The sequence below is a fragment of the Rhinolophus ferrumequinum genome (genome assembly GCF_004115265.2).
Source record: "Rhinolophus ferrumequinum isolate MPI-CBG mRhiFer1 chromosome 5 unlocalized genomic scaffold, mRhiFer1_v1.p scaffold_110_arrow_ctg1, whole genome shotgun sequence".
Lineage (NCBI taxonomy): Eukaryota > Metazoa > Chordata > Mammalia > Chiroptera > Rhinolophidae > Rhinolophus > Rhinolophus ferrumequinum.
Genome location: NW_022680355.1, coordinates 11,789,823 through 11,816,740, shown reverse-complemented (window position 1 = coordinate 11,816,740; position 26,918 = coordinate 11,789,823). Strand labels below are relative to the sequence as shown.

Genomic DNA, 26,918 nt, shown 5'->3' with positions numbered 1-26,918 from the left:
CAATCACTAGGTAGAACGAACAAGGTAGACCTGCCTCCAGTTCCACCTCATCTGACCAGGAGCTCAGCATGAGCTCAATGCACCATCAGAGCAATAGCACTGGCTTTTACAGTTGGCAGATTTGCTTTTGTACTTTTTGCTTTTAAAATGTCTTATTTTATTTCTACCTTATTTAAGTTACTTCAAATTCTTTTAAGAAGTTACAGTGCAAACCAACTGAACTGAAAAACTAAAACCCCTAAGTAACCAACAAACCTCATGGTAATTATTGGTGTTAATTTCATCACATTCTCTATCAAATGAAATTTTAAAAAATATTAAGTAACTAGATTTCTGGTCAAGATGGCAGAGTAGGTAAACGCTGGTGCTTTCATCCTCCCACGACCATATATTAAAAGTACACCTAAACTACAGAACCATCATAGAGAATCACCTGTAGTCTAGCTGAACAGAAGTCCAACAGCTAAGGACATACAGAAGAAGCCACCTCAAGACTGGGAGGAGCAGTGGAGATATGGAAAAGGCTGGCAGTTAAAAAGTGGGAGGAATATCTCAGCTGCAGAGGGCGCCCCCAGAGGAGCAACAGGCTCCCCAGTCCAGGGTTTCAGTGCTGGGAAAAGAAGTCCCCACAACTTCTAGCTGTGAAAACCAGCAGAGATTGTGGCTGAGTGAGACGAAGGCAGCTAGAATCCCAGGTATTCCTATTAAAGGGACAGTGCACAACCTTACTCACTGATGGACACTCGTTCTGAGCTCTACAGCTGGGGCAGAGGTTTGAAAGGCACCAGAGACATACAGGGAGGAACGGAATTGTCTGGCTTCCAGGCATGGGCTGGGGGGGCCGCTTCTACCAGAGAGAAGTGCTGGCAGAAGCCACTGTTCCTTTGCCGAGCCCTCCCTCTGCCAGTGTGCAGACACAGGCGGCTGCCACATGTGAGTTTCCATCAACATGGCTAACACTGTTAGCCCCACCCTGGTGATTCCTCAAGACTCCACCCAACTTGCAGGTCCACCCAAGCCCCTTCCAGTGGCTTTTCCATACAAATGGCCTGTCTTGGCTTATGCTGCAGATTTTCCCAAAAATCTCTCAAAGGTTCACAAACTCCAAATAAGCAGCCCTGGGCCTCAGTATGCCCCGTATCTTTTGCTAAGCAGCCCCAAGCCTGGCACTGGCAGCATATGGCCTTGGTTCAAGGCTTGGCCTCTCCCAGGCAGGGCACAGGCTGCAGATGAACTTGGCCTGTGGTGACACACCCCCTAGGATGACACACCCAAAGGGAAGACTGGGCAGGCACCAGAGCCCAGCTCCTCCACTGTAGTCATGGCCACTCCTCACAATCAATCAGCCTGAGGGTCAATCCCTCCCACTGACATGCAAACAGCAATCAAGGCTCAACTACAACAGAAGGGCACACACAACCCACACAAAGGACATGTCTGGAGCACCCAGCTCAGGTGACCAGGGGATTGTACCACTGGGCCCTACAGGATACCTATTACATAAGGACACTCTACTAAGACTGGGAGACATAGCAGCTCTACTTAATACATACAAACAAACACAGGGACGCAGCCAAAACGGGGAGACAAAGAAACATGTTCCAAATGAAAGAACAGAACAAAGTTCCAGAAAAAGAACTAAACAAAATGGAGACAAGCAATATACCAGATGAAGAGTCCAAAACAATGGTTATAAGGATGCTAAATGATTTCAGTCAGAATTTCAACAGAGATAGGAAATATAAACATGGAGATAGAAAAACATAAAAAAGAACCAGTCAGAAATAAAGAATACAATAACAGAAATAAATAATACATTAGAGGGAATCAACAGATTAGATGAAGCAGAGCACAGAACCAGTAATTTGGAAGACGAGGTAGTAGAAAACACCCAATCAGGACAGCAAACAAAAACACAACAAAACAAAAATCCACAAAATGAGGATAGTTTAAGGGGTCTCTGGGACAACATCAAGTGTACCAATAACTATGTCATATGGATACCAGAAGGAGAAGAGAGCAACGAATTGAAAACCTATTTGAAGAAATAATGACTGAAAACTTCCCTAACCTGGCAAAGGAAATAGGCATACAAGTCCAGGAAGTGCAGAGAGTCCCAAACAAGATAAAGCCAGAGAGGCCAACACCAAGACACATCATAATTAAAATGCCAAAGGTTAAAGACAAAGAGAGAATCTTAAAAGCAGCAAGAGAAAAGCAGTTACCTACAAGGGAGCTCCCATAAAACTGTCAGCTGATTTCTGAACAGAAACCTTGCAGGCCAGAAGGGATTGGCACAAAATATTCAAAGTAATGGAAAGCAAGGACCTCCAAGATTACTCTACAAAACAGAGCTATCACTTAGAATCAAAAGACAGACAAAGAGCTCCCCAGACAAGAAAAAGCTAAAGGAGTTAAGTTCATCACCACCAAACCATATTACAAGAAATGTTAAAGGGACTTAAGAAGAAAAAATAAAAAATATGAATAAGATGGCAATAACTACGTATCTATCAACAATTACTTTAAATGTAAATGGATTAAGTGTTCTAATCAAAAGACATAGGAGGGCTGAATGGATAAGTAAAAAAGACCCTTACTTATGCTGCCTAGAAGAGATTCACTTCAGATCGAAAGACACACACAGATTTAAAGTAGAGATGGAAAACGTTATTTCATGAAAATGGAAACTGAAAAAAAAGAAAAACGCTGGGGTAGCAATACTTATACCAGACAAAATAGACTTTAAAACAAAGGCTGTAACAATTAACAAAGAAGGACCTAATAATCCTACTTCTGGGTATTTATCCAAAGAAACCCAAAACATTACTTCAAAAGGACATGTGCATCCATATGTTCACTGAAGCATTATTTAGAATAGCCAAGATACAGAGGCAACCTGAATGTCCATCAATGGATGAATGGATAAAGAATATATATATAATGGAATATTACTCAGCCATAAAAAAGCATGAAATCTTGCCATCTGCAAAAACATGGATGGGCCTAGCGGGTATTATGCTGAGTGGAGTACACCAGACAGACAAAGACAAGTGCCATATGATTTCACTTATATGTGGAATCTAAAGAACAAAATAAATGAACATACAAAACAGAAACAAACTCATAGATACAGAGAACATTTTAAGGGTTGCCAGATGGGAAGAGGGTAGGGAAGATGAGTGAGAAAGGGAAAAGGATTAAGAAGTACAATGGCAGTTACAAAATAGACATGAGGATGTACTGTATAGCACAAAGAATATATTGTAATAACTATGTATGGTGTCAGATGGGTACTAGCTTTATCAGGGTGATCACCTCGTAAGTTGTTGTACACTTGAAACTAATACAATATTGTATGTCAATTGTAATTGAAAAATAAAAAACTAATTAAGTAACTAAACTGACTAGTCTGTTTCACTTCCTTTCCCTAGCTCACTCTTTGACTAAAATATTAATGTTTCAGTAAATCAGTAACCTAAAGGAAAACAGAAAGAGGGGAGTAAACATCACTGACAAGTGGGTAATAAAATTCTAGAAAATTTAAGTGTTATCAGAAATAAAAAGCCACAGATAACAAAGACCTCTGATGCCTATTAATCTGAAATATAAATTACACCATTTTTTAAAAAGTAAAAGTAACTGCAGAATTAAAAAAAACACTAAGTTAGTCCTAGCTAAATACATTTGCACTCAAGTAGGTATTAGGAAATAGAATGACAAATATGAATAAATAGAAACATGTGGCTAGACATTAAAAATTCCTTTCTTTGTAGTTTATCACTTAAAAAGTAACAAGTGAAGAAAAATAAAATATAAAAAGGTTCTTATGTACTACTAACAGTTCACACTAAAGTAGTATTTTTCCACACAACTTCATTATTTCAAGAATTTGGAAAGGCAGAAACAAGAATGATTTGTAATAGACTATTATAAAATCTATGTAAAAGAACTTTTTAAGTCTGCTAAGCAAAGTATCACTCAATTTAAAACAAATAACCATGGCTGTGAACCTCTGAACGACCACAAATAAAACATGTCTTATGAACCAGAGGAGGATATGAACACTGTAACACAACACTTCAATGTTTAAAAATTCTGTGCTGTTCAATATGAATGGTACGGGCACCAATGTTTTTTAAGTGAGTGGTAGTTTGCCTTTAAAAATAAGCACGAAGCCAAAGCTCCTACAGAAGAGGGAGGCAGTATGGGATAGGAGTTGGAAAGTAGCTCGAGAGTCAGTTTGACCTTGGATAAATTTGTCTCTGTTTTCTCATTTTTGAAATGGTCATAATAAGAGTACTTATTTTAAGGACTGCTGTATCAATTACTGTATACCTAGTACAATACCACACATAGTGAATGCTTGAAAAAGACAGTTTAAAAAAATAAAACATTATGTTGTTATAATTGGTAATGCTTTTCTTAGTCTGAAGAAGTGATGCCCAAGAAAGTGCAGTTCTCTGCTTTGAGTAACTAAATACAATTTTAAGAAATCAACTTTAAAAACATTTTTGTATTGGTTGTAGCATCATAAATGCTATATACATTAAACACAGAGTATGATTATAAAACAATGAGGAAAATTTTCCTCATATGACAAAAAGAAATGATTCTTAATTTATTCAGCAAACATTTATTATTTTTTATGTTCCTAGCATTGTGAGGCAGTGGGGATACAGTAGAATAAAGAGAAAAGGCAGGCATTGAATAATACACAAATAAATATTTAAATTCTATTGATGATAAGCTTAAGGGTCCTCACCGAGGTCAGTGTGGTTATGGGAATCAATAAAGTGATAATAAAACTACACCTGACAGATATGAATAACTAGAGATTAGGTCAGTGCTTCTCTGATTTTAGTCATTATCCCCCTCAACCCAAGACTTTGTTTTCTAACTGCCCTCTAAAATTTTAATACCACAGATATCTACTGTACAAGTAATTTTTTTTTTTGTCCCAAGAGCCAATTCTTGGTCCTATGGGGGTAAACACCAAGTGTAAGGGGGAATGAGACAAGTAGTCCAGACAGAGAACTGCATCTGTGAAGGCCTTGAGTCCTACTAACTTAGTAGACACGATATAAGTATCTCTTAGCTATGGTGGGGAATTTTTTTGAGGTGAATTTTTACTTATTTTTAAAATTTACGTTTAATTATAGTTGACATACAGTATTATATTAGTTTCAGGTGTACAACACATGATTTAACATTTATATACCTTAAAAAGTGATCACCTTAATAAGTTCAGTAACCATCTGTCACTGTATATAGTTATTACAGTATTCTCCTAACTATTGTTGTTCAGTTAACAAGTAAATTCAGTGTTGGACATGCGGAATTTGAGGAACATCTGAGACATTTGAAGTCAAAAAGTCAGTAGGTAGGTGGTTATCTGGCTGTGAGGCTCAGTGGAAAGCATCAGCCTGCAAAGGGACAAAGGATTAATCAGGGATGTTAAAGGAAGAGTTATTTAAAAGAAGAATATAGTTACTAGGGTTGAGAGGTTAATAAGTAAGTTGAGGATGGAAAAATATGTGACAGATTTAGTGAACTGGAGCCCTTACCTCTTGACAGGGATGAACGGACTAAATGTAACCCATGTAGACCGATTTGCTCATCTCCAAAATCTACACAGAATGAAAATTAGAAAAAAGGTTAGGTTGTTGGTCTGATAAAACAAAAGTAAACATACTAAAAACAGTTTTCAAAAAGGTTGTTCTTACTTGTTTCTGATATTAAGGCTGATGATGTAAGTAAAAGGAAAACACCCCGATCTTCTAAGCATTTGATGAATGCCTTAAACATTAAAAAAAAAAAAAAAAGATTGAATTATTCTCTCCTCCCTCTACCACACTACTATTCACTGAATGTTGAGCTCATGAAAAGTAAAAAAATAAAATAAAAATCTTGAAATGTTAAGTGTTTATAGTAATCAGGAGAATTTTGCTTCCAGTATCAGAAATTGCAAGCTCCTTAGTTAGCCCTCAAATAATCTTGGCCCTGTTAGGCCTACATATAACTAGAACATTAAGGGTTAGTTTCAGGATAATGTTCAACTACCTAATCAATCCATCAGAAAAAGACTTTTTTCATTTTTTCATTGAGATGCTTTACATTTCACATTGCTCCCTAAGTAGTCAATCTGCTACCATTTAGCCACTACAAATTCAGGTGAATGAGACCTATGATTAGCTCATGTTTACACACAACACATCACAGAACACTGGAACTGGAAAGACAGGAATATTGTACCCAATAAAAGAATCCTTTCTATAGTGTATCCTAAGAGATGGAAAATAATAGAAAAGAACATAATTAGGTCCTGTGACAATAAGAACTGCCTATGAAAATAAATTCTTCCTTTCTTTTTCCTCCACCACAGTCTTCAGTGGAATCTTGAACTCAAGAAATAAAAATCTTGAAATTCTAATATTTACAGTAAATTGGGAATTTTGTCCCCAGGTGAGGTGAAGTTATCTAAAAGCTACTATTCTGTATCATGAAGATAACAACAGTTCTTCTTTTCCATTATTCACTATTTCTAAAGTTTATATACCAATAACAAAGATAAAACTCAAGGTTCATACAGTAATTTTTCAGGTAAAAAAACTAAATATACCATTTTATAAAGTGATAAAACATTCTATTTCAAACACTGATAAGTCATAAGCCTGAAAATATGGTAAATTGATAAAATTAATAATTCAAATATAAAAAAAGAGTTCTTTTCTCATTATTATATGAGAAGTTAGGACACTGACACTTCATTCATAGGTATCGCACTACCGTGAGTGTCCACATGCTTCTATCATAACCCCGGTGCACGAGTTTACATCTGTGTCCAGTCTTGTAAGTTCCTTGATGGCAGGGACTATTTCCTATTTTTGTTTCTGGCACATGGTAAGCACTGACGAATGAATTACTGAATAACACACCAACAGTTATATATACCCCCAGCTTTGGTATCTATTAAATTGCAAACAGGTATAATTCTTGTTTCGTTTTCTACTGATGTAAAAAATGAAAGTGACACCACTGGCCTTTACATTGTTCTGTATTTTAATTTTGTAAAATAGATGAAAAGTAAAATCTATCTACATAAAACCACACATTTCAATCTTCTAAAAAATGTGCAAATTAAACAAATATGTAGCATAAATTATTAGTCTTTCAAATTATATACTGTAAGGGCTACATAAAGTTCCTGTTTTAACCTTTGGGGGAGAAATAATAGAGTCTTTAAAACATCTATCTCTATACACAGAAAGTATTAGGCTGCTGCAAACTAATTGCAGTTTAAAAGGTTAAAATTAATTGCAAAAACCGCAATTACTTTTGTACCAACCTAATATCTAGCCTTTCATGTCCTTAACACCCTTTTAAAAAGAGACCTTGATCTGTACTGTTTTTGAAGTTCAGTGTTCTAGGTACAAGTCGACATACACTTTATTCAAGGGACATTTATTTACTGCTCAACCACTAGACACTAGCACTAAAGTGTCAAAGATGCTTAAGACATGATACCTGCCCTCAAGAAACTCAGTGTCTAGTCAGAGAGACTGATATGTACAAATTATCCATAATATAATGAAGAAAAGCATGGAGCACTGAGGAGAAAGGACCTTCTGTGATACGTAATTTCTGTAAGTAATTATTAATGAACAGGTTTCAAAGCCAAGTTCTGCACCAAGTCTCCACTATTTTCAAGACTAAAAGCACTCACTAACGCATTTTCTGAAAATATCTTTGGACTTTCTTCCTTTTAATTTCCAAATACAAAATGGACTATGCTACTTCAGAAAAACAGCGTACACTCCTATAGTAGACATTCAATAGTTATCCACTCAGCATCCAATGCCATTATGCCACCTCCTTACTTGGAGAACCACTGCAGATTGGGAGGGATTGACCTCATACCCACTTCTGGAAGGTGGGCTCTGAATGGCCTGAGCTAATTAGTGCACTCCATTCCCTTTGCAGTCACTGGCTGAGGGATGTGCAGATGACATAAACTGGTCTGATGAAACTGAAGTGATGATTTGGAGGAGGGGCTCTCTCTCTCTCCCCTCCCTCTCCCTCCCCTCCCTCTCCTCCCTGTCTCTCTCTCTCTCTCTCTCTCTCTCTCTCTCTGTCTCTCAGGAAGCAAGTAACCCTGACTAGCAGTCTCAGGACAAAACTATCACACAGAGGGTGAAGCTGAAAAGAGAGCAAACAGTCCCTGAACTTGCCTTATCACCTAGACTGAAAAGTAAGCCTATTAAATCCTTTTACTGTTTAAGCCAGTTTGGATTTGTTACATGCAACTTAAGGTGTGTTAACTGACACCATCCCTGAGAGCTTACTCACAGCTTACATACATGTTCTATCTTAATTTACTGATTTCTCACTATCCACCAGGGGGACAGTCCATCATTTAACAGTAAAGAGCTCACACGCTTGTGTGGTCACTGTCCCATACTCACACCATCTCCTTTCAGGTGTTTAGGAATCACTCACTGCAGTCAGCATCTACTCCTACCCTCACACTGCGGAACCCTGGTTCACATAGCGGAGAGAAGTCTTTGAATTGTTACCGAATTTCTCAGGAGAGTCTTAACTTTCTATATGGAAGCAGCAGAACCAGCAATTTCTTTTTCCTTATAAACCTACAGACTGACGCAAGTCACTTTTAAAGAAATATCTCACAAGTGGTCTTTTGATTACTGCAAAAACACTAGAGATCCATTCAATTCTTCTGTCATAAAACAAAACAGGAAAAAGGACTTGAGAAAAACTGTTCCCTTATTTTTAAAATCAGGGGTATAAACTGACTAATGAAACACAAATGTAACCTAAGATACACAGGGGATGAAACTGTTATGTTAGTCAATAAATATTATATCAATAATATGTCAATAAATATTAAATGATGAAAATCCTTTCAGCAAGCGAAAACAATTCAATCTAGGCACAGCAACTAATAATAAGATATCAACTTCTCAACTTAAGAAAAAAGAATAATTATATTTTAAATGGATAATTCTTACCAATTGCTTGTTCTTAATGAATTCTATTAGTTTATCTATTTTTTCCCCTTGTTTGTTTGACAGTTCCACTTCATACATACTGAAGCACATATCTTGACAATAGACTGCAATGAAAATCAGAAAAGCAGAACATTTTTTATTTTAAAAGGCTATTATGCTTTTTTATAACCAATTTATTCATTTTGTATGCTAAAAACATGAAAGAAGAACTAGGATACGATTCAAAAAATTATTCTTCAATGTTCTTGGTTATAAAATGCTTAATAAAAAGTTGCTTATGAAGTATTTGAAAATAATGCTTTCATTTATACTGACACTACTATAGGATTAACAGGACAAATAAATACTACATAAATAATATAAACATTTATGTTCCATGAATTAATCTAAATGACTAAGAAATTTCCTTTTCATGCTTTCTGCTTTTCCCCCCTTCATTTACAAGTACATAACTAAACTTTGGGTGATGAGCACACACACTGCAATAGAAGATGATGTGTTATAGAACTGTACACTTGAAACCAATATAATCTTCTTAACCAATGCCCCTGAAGTAAATTTAATAATAATTTAAAAAGTAGTACATAAATAAAAACAACCACAAAAATTCTGTTCTCCTTGAAAGGAATGCTTATGAGTCTTCAACTATTTGTAAGCATATCTGCTTGCTTAAATCCCTCAGTATTCTATATAAAGCTGGTCTTTGCCATCTTAGATGAAATTACCTTTCACAGTTTCTAGCTGGCCTCCAAGGAACTGAAACACATAGCAACTCTACAGCTTTCACTAAAGACCCTATTAAGAATCACTTAAGGCAAAAGGAGGGAGAGGAGAAAGAGGAGAGGGGAGAGGGAAGAGGGGAGAAAGGAAAGGGAGTGTGTAAGAGGGGAAATAACTGGAACAAAGCTTAGGACATACTGTGTATCACTACAATTGAACAGACCTTTTTGCTCCAAGTAATTCTGTTTTCTAAAGGCAGCTTCTGGTAGGCTTTTTTTCAAAGATGACACTTTCATTACATACTTAAAATCTAGTTCACGTGGTCTACAAAACAACAACGTCATGTAATGTAATAAACATTGAAACAATCTGCAGCTTCACAATATTTGGTTTTCTAATATAAATTCAAACAGAAATATTGTAACCACAAAATAGTCCTTAAATTGATAAACTCTAGGTCAAATAATATGTATATTTACGTATATATGTATAGTATAGATTTTCAAATATGGCGCTATTAGCCGTGGTCTCAAATGTGAACACATGTATTTTTGGTATGACTAAAATGTCCAGATGTGTGAAATAACTATGCATACTGTAATGAGAATTTTCTAAAAATTATGCTATGAAAGAGTTGCAAACTTTTGACAATATTGCACTGCCTACCATGCAATGCCACAGAATGAACCACACCCAGACTTTTGCGCCATTTCACCTGAGTACTTTTCTGTTCTTTAAAACTCATTTTGAAATACTTGTAGACTGACAGATATCTTCTTTTCCCCTAAATACTTCCCTGTGTATGTGTCCTCAAAAAAGGACACTTTCTTAACAACCACAAAACAATTAGCAAAATCAAGAAATTAACAATGGTGTGTAGCACAATTATTTAATCTACAGACGTTACTCAAATTTTGCCAACAGTCTCACTAGGATCCTTTATAACAAAAGAACATTTTTTTGCAGTCCAGGGTCCTATCCAGGATGACACACTACATTTAGTTACGTCAGTTAAGTCTCCTTCAATCCAGAACAGTCTCTTAGTCTTTATCTTTAATGACCTTGATATTTTTTAATATAGACCATTTATTTTACAGAATGTCCCTCAATCTGGGTATGTCTGTTTCCTCCTGATTAGAGTGGCAGGAACACCACAGAAATGATATGTTATTCACATGCTTCCTGATATGATGCACAGAGATGTTTATTCCATTTCTGATGACATTACCTGCTTAGTTAAGATGGTATCTGCAGTTATTTTTCCCATAGTAAAGCCTGTATTTTTTCCCGTTGTGATTAAAAGTTAAGTTCTGGGGAACTACTGTGAAATACATAAATATCACCCAAAGTTTCACCTACTATTTTAAGCATCCACTGACTATTGTGGTGTTGCCACTGGTTATTTTCTAAATTCATCATTCTGTCTACACTTACTAGTTGCCCTCTATAGTGAGGAAGAACTTTCCCTCTCTTTCATTTATTTATTCACAGAATTCTTATTCTATGGGTTATAATATCCCTCCCTCTTAAAAAATGCCAGTATAAAGAAAATGAATTCTGATAGCACATCAGTTTTCACCTTATATTTCAGTTAAACTATGTCGATTTTTCAATAGGTTGGGGTGCAAACTAAGAATAGACTAAACAAAAAGATTTCATAAGATGCCCTTCACTCTTCCCCAGCAGAAAATATTGTAATTCATTATAATGTAAAAGTAGTAGCTACTCTATTTAATACTACTCAATTTTCATATGAAAATTAGAAAACCCAATAACGCAAATCTTAATAAAGACTCAATAATATAATACGGTGGCCATAATCTGCTGTATCTGCTATCTAGCCAAATCCAATTTATTTCTTGGGAAAAGTCAAACTTCTAGTATCAAATCAATTTAATTTAGCTTGAGGTCATTTTCCCATGAATAGCTTAAGATACTTAAATTTAAAAAGTGAGTTGTCAAAGATTATAAAACTAACTTATTTCAAAGTCAAGGTCAGAATTTGCATATGAATTTAGGTCTCTTATATCATGGTACTATGCTCTATACATCTGTCCAAACGTACTCTAATCGAAAGCAAACTATAATTGCTACATTTTACACCAGTGCCACCAAGTAAGAACTCAAAATTAGAATTTAGAAAATTACACAAACATTATAAAGGACACAAATTCAATACTTACAGTTGTGTTGGAACCACTGTACTGTAAGAGGACCAAAGAGTTATATCACACAGCAGACAGCCTTGAATAATTAATTTCCCTTTCCATGGGGAGATGAGAACTTTAAGAAATGAGGGTAAGAAAGAAACTGATTATTTTATTTATGAACAAAACATTTACTTAAAACAAAAAAACCTAAAAGAACCAATTAAATAATTTCTTACCATTTTCACTGAGTTCAAGTCTAGGAGGAAAAAAAAAAAGCATTTTTATAAGAGTAAAGGAAACAAATCCAGTAAAACAAAGTATGCACATAATTACTTACATGCTTTTTTGAGCTGGGGCTGCCATCTTTTTAGGTTCCCTGTACTGAAAAGCTACAATTACGTAAGGATGGACCTGTCTAGGTCGCTCAGTAACAGTGCTGCCTGAAAGTTCATAGAGGTAATACTGAAAGAAGAAAAAAAAGTGTAATTAGGACAGCACTACAGAATTCCATATGTACCAAGTTGAGCTCAACCAACCCAGTCCTGAAACTTAACACATTTGATGCAGAAATGTACCTTGGAAATGATTAATCCCAGTGACTATACCTGACTCAGTTCAAAGGCGCGAAAATGACTTGTCTTGTGAGAAACCTTGTTAGTATTTGCAGCCACGTGGCAATCATAGCCAGAAGATGGGCTAGTATAGTTAGTTGTGTAATTCTCAGACACAAACTTGATTTTTCCCTAGAATGAAAACATTAAAACTAATCAGATGTCTTTAACTAGCAATAATCTTACTCTAGGATTAATTTACAAGTTGCCTTATAAGGATGGGGATATGTTTCAACTAATAGTTAACTAACAGTTAATAGTGTTAAGAATTAGAACTATGGTTCTTAAAAAATTATCTTTAAGGCCAATAATAGTTTTAATTATCCATCAATCTCTTATTTAAAAATCTGCTATGTTTGGGCATTTTTCTGAGGCAAATGTCCATTTCTTTTACCACAATATCAATGAAGTACATGAAATCACTCCAAATGTAAGAGAAGCATTTCTTTAAAATAAAAATTATATAACTCACCAAACAGATTGCCTATTCAATGATTATAACAGATGACAAATGAAATTTAAAATTTCAAAAGATGAGTTTCCAAACTGAATTATTAAGTTATCAGTTGTAAATTACAGACCAAGATGTCTCTATTATGCCAGGACCCAGTAAATCAGCAAGGAGCAAACATGCACTAAAGTGATTAACAGACCACTGGCCCCGATTACTGAACAGTCAACAGCATTTCTCATTATAGAGTTCTCTTCATCAAGGATTACATCAAGTCTTCCATAAAAAGAAGGGGGGAAAAAGCAGTCAAGTTTATTGCGTTATGAAGTATCATCACAGAATGATTTTAAAAGTTGTTTTGAATAATATAATGACATATGCGGGAAAAACAGAAATATACAAAATATATACCAAAATGAAGAGTGAGATTACAGGCAACTTATATTTTTATATTTTTATCTTCACAAGAAGAATTTTCATTACTTTTATTGAAAAAGGTTTTTTGTTTTGTTTTGTTTTTTTGCTGTTAAGGTCCTGACTCTTCATTTATAGGACCAACAAGGGCAATTCTTTGGTCCAAGAAGCCAAAGAATATAAATAGTACCTCGCAGTGAGCAACCACAACCCGTATTTTCTCCCCATCAAACATCTTATGCTGGGCTGGCTAACCTTTGAGCAGTAAAGTCAGGAAAACTGAGAGCATACAGGCAACATATAAAACGGCAATATCCACCAGACAGGGTGGGATACAGGGGCAAGAAACCAAGGGTGAGGAACCCGACACAAATAAAAGCCAAACGCTTGTTATTTGAGCTGACAGGTACACTTCCTGAAGTATAACTACAGTACTTATCCCGGAGAGGGAAGAGGGAAGATAAGGGGGGAAAGGCAGTGACAGTGCCAGAGCAATGTTACTTCCCCTCCAGTTTTTGGAAACAAATGTGGAATATGAAGAGTTCGCATTCTTATCAGTATTGTTATAGATTTATAATCAAAGAACTTAAGATAGTAGTAAGAAAGCCAAAACAAAGCAAAAACAAAACAAAACACAGAATTTGTCCTCAAAAAGCCCACCAATCTCTAAAATCAGAGCTTCCCTACTATTTGAGTGAAAGTTCTAACTGAATGATTTACTTATATTGGACTATTTAAGGGCATTTAAGAATTTCTGAGGTCATGAACCACAGCTGCTACAGGAAGCTGTGAACAAGGTACGGATGTTTTAGGGATAAAGAAAATAAAGATTTTTTATTTTGACAATTCAAACCAGACAATGAATGCTGTTTTCTAAATTCTTCTCTTATTAACTATAATCACTGTTTTACAGGCAGCTTCTTGTTTTGTTATTTAATGTCTAAAAAGTGGCATTGGGGGACAGAGTTTGTGAAAGGAAGACTTTTAATTGAATACCTTTTGTATTATTTTGAAGATTTTTGTTTAACATATTCACAGATTATCTATTAAAAAAGACAAAAAGTTTTGCTTTGAAGGAAAACAAAAACAGCAGTTACTTTTTCTGAATCTGGATGGCTGTCTTTGGTGAGGACTATGTTTAGCAAATGATCTGCAAAGAACATTATCACAGACTGATAACTTTTGTTTTTTTTAAGAAAAATGACATAGAAGCACATTTGGGGCGTTACCTTAATTAGATTAAAAATTACAATATAGCCAGACTTCCCATGATACCACGGTCTTGTATGAAGACAGTCTGAATATCTGGAAATGTACACACCTATAAAAGTATAAAATATACATTAATTGACACTTTTAAAAGATTGTTTACATATATGGAATTCGCATGTAGCGCCACACAAATGATAAATATAAGTCAATGTTAAAAACTGTTTTGAAATCTTTACTTTTTAAAAACTATTTGACTTATTCTAAAGGTATCAAAACATTAGAGCTAAGAAGACAGAATATATCTGTTAATCAATTTTCTAATTGGGTACAATAATTGGAAAAGCGTATCACATTCTTGGAAAACTCTTAAGTTTGTTTTTTCCTCCATTCAATCATTCAATGAAAAGGTCTATGGGAATCTGATTCTCAAGTTATTTTTTACAAAAAACCTCACTAAGTAGAGTAGCCCCCCCTTATCCACAGGGGATATGTTGCAAGACCCCCCAGTAGATACCTAAAGCTATGGATAGTGCTGAACTCTATATATATGTACTATGTTCTTTCCTATGACAAAGTTTAATTTACAAATTAGGCATAATAAGACATTAACAATAACTAATACAAAAATAGAACTATAACAATATACTGTAATAGAAGTTATATGAATGTGTTCTCTCTCCTCTCTCAAAATATGTTATTGTACAGGCACCTTGTTTTACTGCTCCTAGCTTTATTGTGCTTCACAGATAACTGCATTTTTTTACGAATTGAAAATTTGTGGCAACCCTGCACTGAACGAAGTCTATCAGCACCATTTTCCCAACTGCATTTGCTGACTTTGTGTTTGTGTCACAATATTTTGGTAATTCTCAAAATATTTCAAACTTTTTCATTTTCATTATGTTATGTTTATCTGTGATCAGTGATCTTGGATGTTACCATTATAATTGGTTTGGGGTGCCACAAACCACTGCTACATAAGATAGTGAATTTAATCGATAAATGTTGTCTGTGTTCTGACCAGCCATTCCTGTCTCTCTCCCTCTCCTTGGGCGTCCCTATTCCTTGAGACACAATATTGAAATCAGGCCAATTAATAACGCTACAGTGACCTCAGGTTCTCAAGTGAAAGAAAGAGTTGCACGTCTCTCACATTAAATCAAAAGCAAGAAATGACTAGGCTTAGTGTGAAAGAAATATGAAGGCTGAGATAGGCCGAAAGCTAGGCCTCTTGCACCAAACAATTAGCCAAGTTGTGAGTGCAAAGGAAAAGTTCTTGAAAGAAATTGAAAACACTACTCCAGTGAACACATGAAAGATAAAGTGAAACAACCTCATTGCTGATATGGAGAAAGTTTTAGTGGCCTGGATAGAAGATCAAACCAGCCACAGCATTTCCTTAAGCAAAAGCCAAATCCAGAGCCAGGCCCTCACTCTCTTCAATTCTTGGAAGGCTGAGAGAGGTGAAAAGTCTGAAGCTGGCAGAGACTGGTTCATGAGATTTAAGGAAAAAACACAACATAAAAGTGCGAGGTGAGCAGCAAGTGCAGAGGGAGAAGCAACCACCAGCCCAGAACTAGCTAAGATAATTTATGAAGGTGGCTACACACTAAACAACAGGTTTTCAATGTAGACAAAACAGACTTATACTGGAAGAAGGTGCCATCCAGACTTTCATAGTTAGAGAGGAAAACTCAATGCCTGGCTTCAAAGCTTCAAAGGAAAGGCTGACTTTCTTGTTAGGGGTTAAAGCAGCTGCTCACTTTAAGTTGAAGCCAATGCTCATTTATACTGAAAATCACAGGCTATTAAAAGAATTCTGCTCAATCTACTCTGCCTGTGCTCTGTAAGTGGAACAACAACGCCTGGATGACAGCACATCTGTTTACAACATAACTGTGTACTAAATACTTTAAGCCCACTATTGAGACCTACTGCTCAGAAAAAAAGATTCCTTTCAAAATATTACTGCTCGTTGACAATGCACCTGGTCACTCGAGAGCTCTGATGGAGATGGATGAGATGAATGTCGTTTTCATGCCGACAAACATAACATCCATTCTGCAGCCCATGGATCAAGGAGTAATTTCGACTTTCAAGTCTTCTTATTTAAGAAATACATTTCATAAAGCTATAGCTGCTATAGGCAGTGATTTCTCTGATGGATCTGGGCAAAGTGAATTGAAAACCTTCTGGAAAGGATTCACCATTCTAGATGGCATTAAGAACATTCGTGATTCATGGGAAGAGGTCAAAACATCAACATTAACAGGATTTTGGAAGAAGTTGATTGCAATCCTCATGGAAGACTTCAGTGCAGGAAGTCACTGTAGATGTGGTCGAAACAGCAAGAGAACTAGAAGTGGAGACTAAAGATATGATTGAACTACTGCAATCTCATGATAAATCTTTAACAGATGAGCAGTTGTTAAATTGTTTTTCTTGAGATGGAATCCACTCCTGGTGAAAATGCTGTGAAGACTACTGAAATGACAACAAGGGATTTAGACTATTACATAAATTCAGTTGAGAAAGCAGCGGCAGGGTTTAAGAGTCCTGACTTCAATTTTGAAAGTTTTACTGTGGATAAAAGGCTATCCAACAGCATTGCATGTTACAGAGAAATCGTTTATGAAAGGAAGTCAGTCAATGTGGCAAACTTCATTGTTGTCTTAGTTTCAGAAAACCCTCCAACAGCAAAAAGATTATGACTCGCTTAAGGCTCAGATGATGGTCAGCATTTTTTACCAATGAAGTATTTTCTAATTAAAGTGTGTATATTGTTTTTTAGACATAATGCTATTGCACATTTAACAGACTACATACAATATAGTATAAACATAACTTTCATATGCACTGGAAACCAAAAAATTTGTGACTCACTTTATTGAGATATTTGCTTCATTATGGTGGTCTGGAACTGAACTCGCAGTATCTCCAAGATATGTCTGTACTGTACTCACCCTTCTTCTTGTGACGTGTTGGTGGAACCATACCATAAACAAGATGACTGTTGCCCACACTGATTGTTGCTAGAACACGGGCAGGTAATTTTTGCTTTAGATAGCGCGTGGGTTCTTTGCTCTGTATGCTAGCTACACCAGGCTTTAGCATATGCCCTGCAGTGTTACCACATACATATACCAGAGTTAATCTGTCCTTCCATGTTTTATGTCCTGGTGCTTCCTCTGCGTTTTTATAAATGTAGGTTTTATTGGGCATCTTCTTCCAGAAGAGCCCAGTTTCAACACAACTGAAGACTTGCTTTGGATGGTATCCTTTCTCCTTAACTTCTTCAACTCTAACGGAAATGTGGCAGCAGCTTCTTCATAGGCAGATGTAGCCTCTCTAGTAATTTTTACATTTTTCAGTCCAAACCTATTCCTGAATCTGTGTAACCATCCCTTATTTGCAGTAAATGGCTTGGTGTCACTCATTTCAGGGGGTCCCTGCATGAAGTCTTTATATAGGCTCAGTGCCTTCTGGCTGAACACATTGCCATCAATTGGAATTATGTTTTCTGTTCACGTCTTCCACCCACAAATGTAATTAATGCCTTTTCCATCTTAACTAAACACTTAACTACGCACTGTGGCTGTAATTTTTGCAGTTTGAGGTATGATAGCAAAACTAGTACACATTTCTTTTTCCTTCTTCACAATTTCACGGAGAGATTTCTTATCACAGATCTTAGCAACTTCAGCACACAATTTTTTTTCTTTCCTTATTAAGTGAGAACGTCCAACTTTTCACTTGAAGGAAGTACTTGACAGCTTCTCTTCGGCATATCTGAATTGCCAGCATCACTGCTCTTGCACTTCGGGGCCATTATTAAGTCAAATCAGGGCTACTTGACCACCAGCACTGCAATACCAGGACAGTCGATCTGATAACTTAGAAGGTGTCAAAATGACTAACGGGAGGGCAGCCTCTATAGTGCAGATAACACTGAACAAAGTGATAACTCACGTCCTGGGTGGGACAGCTAGAGATTTCATCATGCTTCTCAGAATGGCATGCAATTTAAAACTTATGAATTGCTTATTTCTAGAATTTTCCATTCAGTATTTTTGGACTTCAGTTGACCACAGGTAACTGAAACTGCAGACAGTGAAACGACGAGATAAGGGGGGGAGTACTCTTATTTAATACTATGTGCTGAGGTTTACTAAATGGCAGGTTTGTGCTAGGTAGCTTTGACACAAAAGGAAATAAAACAAGGTCCCAATCTTCAAGCAGCTTATTCTGCTAAACTGTAAATTCCAGTAAGACAGGGGATATATTAGTTTTGTTCACTACTGTAGCCACATCATAGCCCAACATATAGTAGGTACTTAAATATTTAGCAGACATATGTTATACCTGAGGACACACAGATATGGAAAAAATTAAATTTGGGAAAGGAGTCCTTTAGACAGAGAGAGGAACAAAATTCTAAGTAGAGAATAGAGTGAACAAAAGTACGGAAGCATAAAAGAACACACATTATTTAGAACAGTAGGCCAGTGCTGGAACAAGGGAGAAAGTAGTAAAAGTTGAGGCTGAAAAGAAAGCTTGGAACTCAACAGTAAAGACCGTTGTAGGGCTTGCTAATCAGCTTAGACTTTATTCTGTAGGGAGCAGAGACTCCTCAAATCTGAGTCTATACAGGGGAGAGACCAGAGGCAAGAACAACTAGAAAGCTACTGTAGGAGTTGAGACAGGAGAGGAGGACCCCCACACGGCAGCATCAGTGAGAATGAGGAGGCAAAGACAGATTTCAGGGGTATTCCTGAATGAAGGTGTCTCTTTTGAAATATAAGACAATGGTGAGAACACTTTGGTATAGTGGAACGAGCAATAACTGAGGGTCAGAAGCTTGGGTTCCAGTTCCCAGTTTTCCACTTACTAATAACAACCATGTGACTGAGGAGTATGTCACTTACGAGGGAGGGTGCGCTTGGGTCACAGATACATAAACCACAGGGTACTCAGGAAGATTTAAAAAGAGCAATACACTTTTAAAACTAAAACACTACATTAATATAAAACATTACCATTATACACAGAACTACCCATTTCTATTTGAGCCAAAAACTGTAAAATATACACAGGCAGTAGTGCCATTTTCTCCTCATCCCCAGTGTGTGTTTTGTTAGGAACAATGCAGCTTCCACTCCACCATGCTACTGAAGTAAGCCTCTCAAACATCAACAATAAAATCACGGGACTGCAGAAAAAAACTGGCCTTCTATTTTAAGAGATGTAAGCTGAGGTGTTTAGTTGTAATTTACTGTCAAATTCTTCAGTCAAAAAAAACAAAAAGAAGAAAAGAAAAAATTAAACAAATGAAGGGAATGATGTAAAACATTATGCTAAACCTAGGTGATGATGGGTATATTATATCATGCTCACTATTTTCTCTGTTAGCATTTTTCATAATGAATAGAAAAGGGGGGGTGAAGAAGAATAGGCAAAAAGAAAAAAAGATTTTATGTAAAATGTTACTGGGTTATGAATTTATCCTTTTTTATGTCTTTTAGAAGAGCTGAACGTAAGTTTTAAAATTTTTGTTTTACAGTTATCCAGCAATTCCATTCCTAGGTATATACCCAAGAGAAATGAAAACACATATCTGTACAAAACTTGTACACGAATGTACATAGCAGCTAATAGCAGCTATTTTTAATACTATATTTCCCCGAAAATAAGACCTAGTCGGACAATCAGCTCTAATGCGTCTTCTGGAGCAAAAATTATAGTAACATAAGACCGGGTCTTATATGACATAATATAAGACCGGGTCTTATAGTAATTTTTGCTCCAAAAGACGCATTAGAGCTGATTGTCCAGCTAAGTCTTATTTTTGGCGAAACACGGTAATAGCCAAAAAGTGGAAACAACCAAATGTTCATCAACTGCTGAATGAATGAAGAAAACATGGTATAACCATAAAATGGAATATAATTCAACCAAAACGGGAATGAAGTACTGGTACATGCTACAACATAGATGAACCTTAAAAACACTAAATAAAAGATAATAGTCACAAAAATCATACATGACTCCATTTATATGTACTGTCTGGAAAAGACAAATCCAGAGGCAAAAAGTAGATTAGTGGTTACCTAGGCTGGAGGTAGTGTGGAATGGGAGTTACTGCTAATAGGTACAGGATTTCTTTTTACGGTGATGAAAATGGTCTAAAATTGATTGTGATGATGGTTCACAACTCTGTGAATATACTAAAAATCACCGAATTTTGTACTTTAAATGGGTAAAACTGGTAGGTGAATTTTATCTCAATAAAGCTATTTTTAAAAAAGTCAGCAGGAATCTAGCCATGAAGTTCTGTCTTGCTTTCCAAATTCTGCAGCAGCTGGTACAGCTAATCCCCTCCTTAGATCCCTGATTCCTGTAAAAATCCACTTCCTGATTCTTCATCCATCTGACTGCTTCTGACTCCTCCTCCTTCTATACCCTCCCCATTCCCCCACCTCTCGGTCCCACAAGGATCCGAAAGTTCTGTTCTTTGCCATCCTTTCCTTCTCTACTGTCCCATGTAGAGAAGGGCTTCAACTAAGACCAACCCCCACCACCTTGACCCTCAACTTCCATTCCCAATCCCTTTCCCAACTATTTCCACCACCAGCAGGATATCTTCCAGAAACACAAAAATCCCATTATTTCTCAAATTTAACTCATGAAAGTAGTAGTGTTCACTTACTGAGCGTTTACTAGGTTGCCCTGTGCTCAGCACTTTACACAGTCTCATGCATGCATCTTTACAACAAATCTAGAAGACAGTTTTATCTGTTTTACAGCTGAGAAAACTAAAGCTTAAAGAAACTTAGGGTTAACCGATTTTCTTACCACAAGATTAGCTTTCTCTTTTAACTTACCAGCTTCCCTACCAATCTCCGCTCCTTCTGTGTCTCTTCTATTAGTAATATCACTGTAGTGTAAGTTTAAACCCTTATCTTTGATTATTTCCTTTCTCTTCCTCCTCACATTCCATAGTTGCCAAGTTTGCTTAGTTCTATCTATTCTCTATTCCTATTGCCATTATGATAACACAGAAGAGGACTTCACCAGCCCTGTATGACTGTCATGATCTACTGGCACTGAAAGATACTTCAGTATCTGTTCTAGTCCAAAAAACCTGTAAAAAACAGTTCTGATCATATCACTCCTATTACACTCAAAGCTCATTTATAAAGTTCTGATTCTAAAGATTCTTATTTATCATTAATGAAACTGGTTTTTAATATGGGTACGTTATGAAATAAACAAAACCCTACTTCATCTTGTAAAAGAAGAGATTCTTTTTTCTTACACACTTACCTTTTGCTGGGTCACCCAGAGTGGTAATAGCACTGCTGCCAATACAGAGTCCACGCTGACATGCCAACTTTGCCTTTAAACAAAAGACAGTACCTTGCTTATTACATCAGTCTTGGGAGAGTTAATGAAATATCACTATACTCTATAAACTTTCAAATAAATTAAGAATCCATATACTATATGTATTCATGGCACAAAGCAAGCTTATGTGAGACAATTGTGTTCTGGTTAATAATTGAAAGTTTTTCATGAAATGTTACCATTTCTGTTAACAAAAACGTCAACAGCAAAACCAAATTAAACAAGATCACAGATAAGTCCTCTCTTAAAGATTAATTTTCCAATTATAGCTTTGGAATCACTAAATTTGAAGATATCTTACCCCAAATGTCTTCTGTAGTATGAATCCATAACGTATCTTACTTGGAAGTAGATGATTAAGGAAATATATAAACTTCCAGTATTATTATATATCTTTTATTCTGTTTCCCCAAAAATAAGACATAGTCGGACAATCAGCTCTAATGTGTCTTTTGGAGCAAAAATTAATATAAGACCCGGTCTTATATAATATATTTTACTATATATTTTACTCTTATTTTACTGTAAGACCGGGTCTTATATAATACAATATAGGACTGGGTCTTGTATTAATTTTTGCTCCAAAAGACACATTAGAGCTGACTGACTGGCTAGGTCTTATTTTCAGGAAAATACGGTAATATTAATCATTTTAAAAATAAGCCCACCCTTGTTCTTTAAAAATCATTAACCAAACCAAGACATTACCTTTGAATCATGTTAAAATTGCATCTAGATGCCATACACATCTTTGGAGACATAGCCTGCACAGTTTCCTTCTCCCACAAGTTAGGTACAAGCAACAATATAGATGTTCAATCTTCAAAGACAGGCATGAAACAATTCCAAGTAACTAGAATGCTGGAAGTGTTCATCTTATCCCAAAACCATGGAATTTAAACTTGAAAAACCTCCACAAGGGACAGACAGTATCTATGTAAATAATGATACAGAATGGACAAATATCCATTCACTCCATCAAAAGGCATTACTGGTATTTAAGAATCTAAATCTCACCATGAGCTTACAAATGCACTTAAGGTAAAACTAAAAAGGACCTATAAAAAGTTGTAGAAATCAAATCTCTTTCATAACTAGCTTTCACTGTCATTTGCATTGCTACCAAACTAAGTAACAAAAAACACTGATGAACAGTAATCTTACAATTCTTACATAACTGAAATACCAATATTTAAGTTTAATGATATCTTTAGTTTTGTACATTAATATCACAAAATTAATTTGCTACAACCTAATTCCCTTACCTGCTTTTCAGTTTCAAACAGAAGAAACCCGTAAGTTTCTTGAAGTTCTTCCTGAGTATAGTTACTTGCTTTCTTTTCTTGGTAAAAAGTTTTATACTGTGTAAAGAGAGAATAACCAAAAGCTATAAATATGTTATTTCTGCCCTGCAAATTAATTTTTTAAAATGCATCATCTGAATTCCTCCTGCTAAAAGACTAACAAAATTTATCATTTTTCTATTCCCTAGAATATATTATTATTACCCTCCAACTATTTCCAAGGATCTTTTATCTGAAAAGTGATAGCTTAAAAGAAGTAGGCTTATTTACCCAAAATGATGGGTCTATTTCTTTAAAGCTAAAATAAAACTAACACACAGAGACACAGTGTGCACCAACCACCTCACCTCATTTAAGAAAATGTCATTTTTCACCAAAGTCACTTGACTGTACTGAAAACCATGCTCAGATGCAGAGTCCAAGTAAGAAGTATGGAGAATTGAAACTGCCCTCTGGAAGAGAGACTCTGAACTCAAAGACACTGTTTCAAAAACTGTAAAACACAAACAAAAATAATGCAACTGTTTAAGATAACTGAAGGATGGACGTTTTTGGCACACTAAATACCCCTGAACACCTCATCTACTTCCTTCCTATGTAAGACTTTCACAAAGTGTTTTGGCTGTCATATCTGTACTATCTTAACTTAAAAGAGCTCTCATGTAAAGAAAATAATCTAAATGGATTACAACTGAAGATGAATTACTTTTAATACAAGAGTAAAATATATCCTGCCAGATCCCTTATGCCTTATAGTTTAAAGCTGTTATAACTGCAGTTGGTAAAGGAAGATCTAACTAACTGTATTGTCAAGTTAACGGTTAGCAATCACTTAGACCAATGTTTCTCATCTTTATGATTTTGAAACCTATGCCATATTTTAATAAACTTTCCCTTCCCATCTTCTCATCAAATCCCCAAGTAAGTCTATTACATTCCTTTTAAGAAGCCGACTATTACACACTCAGCAAACACATTAGAAATCATTGGATTTTTGGGGTTTCCTCACCAGCTTAGATGTGTCTACTGAACTTTACTTCTTATGGGTTGTATTATAAAATCATGTTTTTCATTTTACAAAAACAAAACTTTATTATTTTTTGAAAGTGCTTTTTTCAAACCATACCCATGTGCTTGCTATCCCACAGATTCTGATATGTACGTCCATGAGAGGCGTATTTTGTAATTGAGTATTGCTTACTCAATCCAATAATTCTCTTGATTGAGTCTTGGTACCTTTTGATTTTACAAGTCTTCACTTTGGCAAGAACTGAGCCTAATTAATGAATTCTCGTAACATTTAACCATTTGATTTGTTTGATTTGTTAACCATTCAATTTGTATCCTCTTTACTTTCTTTAACAAGGTATGCGTGTGGGGTACAAACTGTTATTAATAGTTTATAAATAATAAAGAGAATGGAATCATTTCTACACTGGAAATTTTACTCATAGAGTACAAATAAGTACATTAATACAGCTTCCTACTCTTACCAGAACTCTGCAAATTACATTAAGGTTCAAAAGTTACAGGAAAAATAGCATTTTAATTAAAATTAACTTATGAGCAAACAACAGGTAAGAAAAGAAGAAAGAAGCTACACTATCACAGAAATGAAAACAAACATTTCAGTAAAATTAATTTGGACTAAACCATCCTAACACTTCAATTATATGAAGGTAGTTTAAAAATGCAAAACTTCCTAGAACCAATGATGAAAGATTATAAATAGGAAGGAAGGAAAGAGGATGAAATATTTAAGAATATTCTGAAGTTCGTACATCTGATCCATATCAATTGTTTTACTTTTTCTCCATTTCACTTTCTCCTTCAGTATTAGTATACCAATGCTGTACAAAATAAGGATATTCTAAAGAGATTAAAATAGCAAAACACTCGTGATAATAACTAAAATTATGGCTTTTCTTTAGCTGCATTACTCAAAACAAACTCGGAAGCCTAGGCACTTGCAAATTCATCTTACAAATAATCTATACTGGTAGCTCAAATACAAATCAGGATTCTTTCAAAAATTATAATTCTGGAAACCTTGTATTTAATGTTTTTAAAAAGGCAATATAATAAAAAAAATCTAAGTGTACTCTGAGGCTCAATATTTAAGAAATATATTGCTTGCAGTGAAATATAAATGGTGTCACAGCTTCAGAAATGAACTGTTTCCGTTTATCAACTTCTCCAAAATCTGCAAGATGTTAATAGGTAGGCACAGATTTTAAGTTTCAGAAGTACTAAATACTACATATATCCCGATATTTGAATGTCAATGAACAATATACTGAAAACTGTAAAAAACAGTGCAACAACAAAAGAAAAACCTATCTCACAGTGTTTCCCAAATATATGTGGTCAGAGAATACTTAATTTACACCAGTATGTAGAATACTGTTCCCAATAAAGCTATTAATAAATGATTTAAAATAAACAAGGAGAAACAGTAGGAAATAAATTACTTTGTACTTACATATTTTTATTTCTAAAATTATGTATTTATGGTTAAAAATGCTTCCCCTTTAAGTCAGCATTCTCCAAATAACAATATATTTATAAAAGTAATCATTTTACAGTTAGAAGGAAAAGCATGTCAAAAGCCAAGTTGTTAGAAAATCACCGTAAATCTTGACTCTTTCATGACTTCATAATAGATGAATATTACATCAATTATACTCTCAAGAAAGCACAAGTTTCCTGCTCTATAAATAAGTAGATGAGAATTTTATTGAGAAATTATTTGACATTGTCTCTTCTTACACAATATACTTTCATTTACGAGTCTAACTAGTAGACAAAACAATATGAGTACCAAATAAGCGAATGACCTCATTTTTGCTGAGCAATGCATGTGTTTTATTTATATATTCAAGGTTATGAGAAAATTAGGAGAATGAAGAGAGGACTATTCCACAAAGAAACCTAAAACAACATCTAAGAAAGTAACTTGAAAAGTACCTGACTCTAAAGTGGAGTGTTCCTTCGGGCTCACGTGATCAATAGAGAGCACACAGAGAAAATTTAAGTTCAATCACAAAAGCTCTATAGAAATTGAGTTAGTATGCTTTCCTGTAGCACCTGGCTTTGAGCACATTTCTCTATTTGTGAATTAAATCTGAAAAGTCAAATCAAGCTTGATACAGGTTGGATTCTGCTCAAAGTACCCTGCACTAACTCTCCTTCTTCAATATTTGTCACAGAGACAGTGAGTTTCTGGTTTTGGACACTTCTGTTTTAATTTTTTTTTTCTCTCCTTCTCCCCCCGCCATTGTTTCTCAGTAGGACACAGCTCCCTGGCCCATGCTGTATTATGAGCCTTCCCACCCGCCACCCCCGCCCACCCGCAGTCGGTCACCAGTCTTCGGTCGGCTCACGGCAGCTCTCGCCGGCTGCCAGCCACTCACACTGGCACACGCTGGCCACTGGCTGCTCGTGGGGCACACAGTAGCCAATGGCAGCTCACGCCAACCTCGGGGCAGCCCAGCTCCAGGGAGAGCTGTTCACAATCTTAACTATAGAGGGCACAGCTCACTGGCCCATGTGGGAATCGAACCGGAGACGTCGGCATTAGGAGCTCGGTGCTCCAACCACCTGAGTCACTGGGCCGGCCCTGT

The 26,918-nt window shown here is 35.8% G+C and overlaps 1 protein-coding gene across 6 annotated transcripts in view; it reads right to left on the bottom strand.

Annotated features, from left to right (window-relative positions):
• TASOR2 (transcription activation suppressor family member 2) overlaps positions 1-26,918 on the bottom strand; it is a 74,508-nt gene that overhangs the window by 26,566 nt on the left and 21,024 nt on the right. For 4 of the 6 annotated variants that reach the window (XM_033100691.1, XM_033100694.1, XM_033100696.1 and 1 more), the window contains exons 2-13: positions 23,643-23,788; positions 23,257-23,352; positions 21,911-21,983; positions 14,605-14,696; positions 12,505-12,642; positions 12,237-12,361; positions 12,136-12,155; positions 11,933-12,032; positions 9,973-10,073; positions 9,030-9,133; positions 5,727-5,799; positions 5,568-5,630 (exon numbers count right to left, since the gene is read on the bottom strand). In XM_033100691.1, the coding sequence (XP_032956582.1) occupies positions 5,568-5,630; positions 5,727-5,799; positions 9,030-9,133; positions 9,973-10,073; positions 11,933-12,032; positions 12,136-12,155; positions 12,237-12,361; positions 12,505-12,642; positions 14,605-14,696; positions 21,911-21,983; positions 23,257-23,352; positions 23,643-23,788 (1,131 nt within the window). The remainder of the gene's footprint in view (positions 1-5,567; positions 5,631-5,726; positions 5,800-9,029; positions 9,134-9,972; positions 10,074-11,932; positions 12,033-12,135; positions 12,156-12,236; positions 12,362-12,504; positions 12,643-14,604; positions 14,697-21,910; positions 21,984-23,256; positions 23,353-23,642; positions 23,789-26,918) is intronic. The other 2 variants (XM_033100695.1, XM_033100693.1) reach the window with 2 other exon arrangements.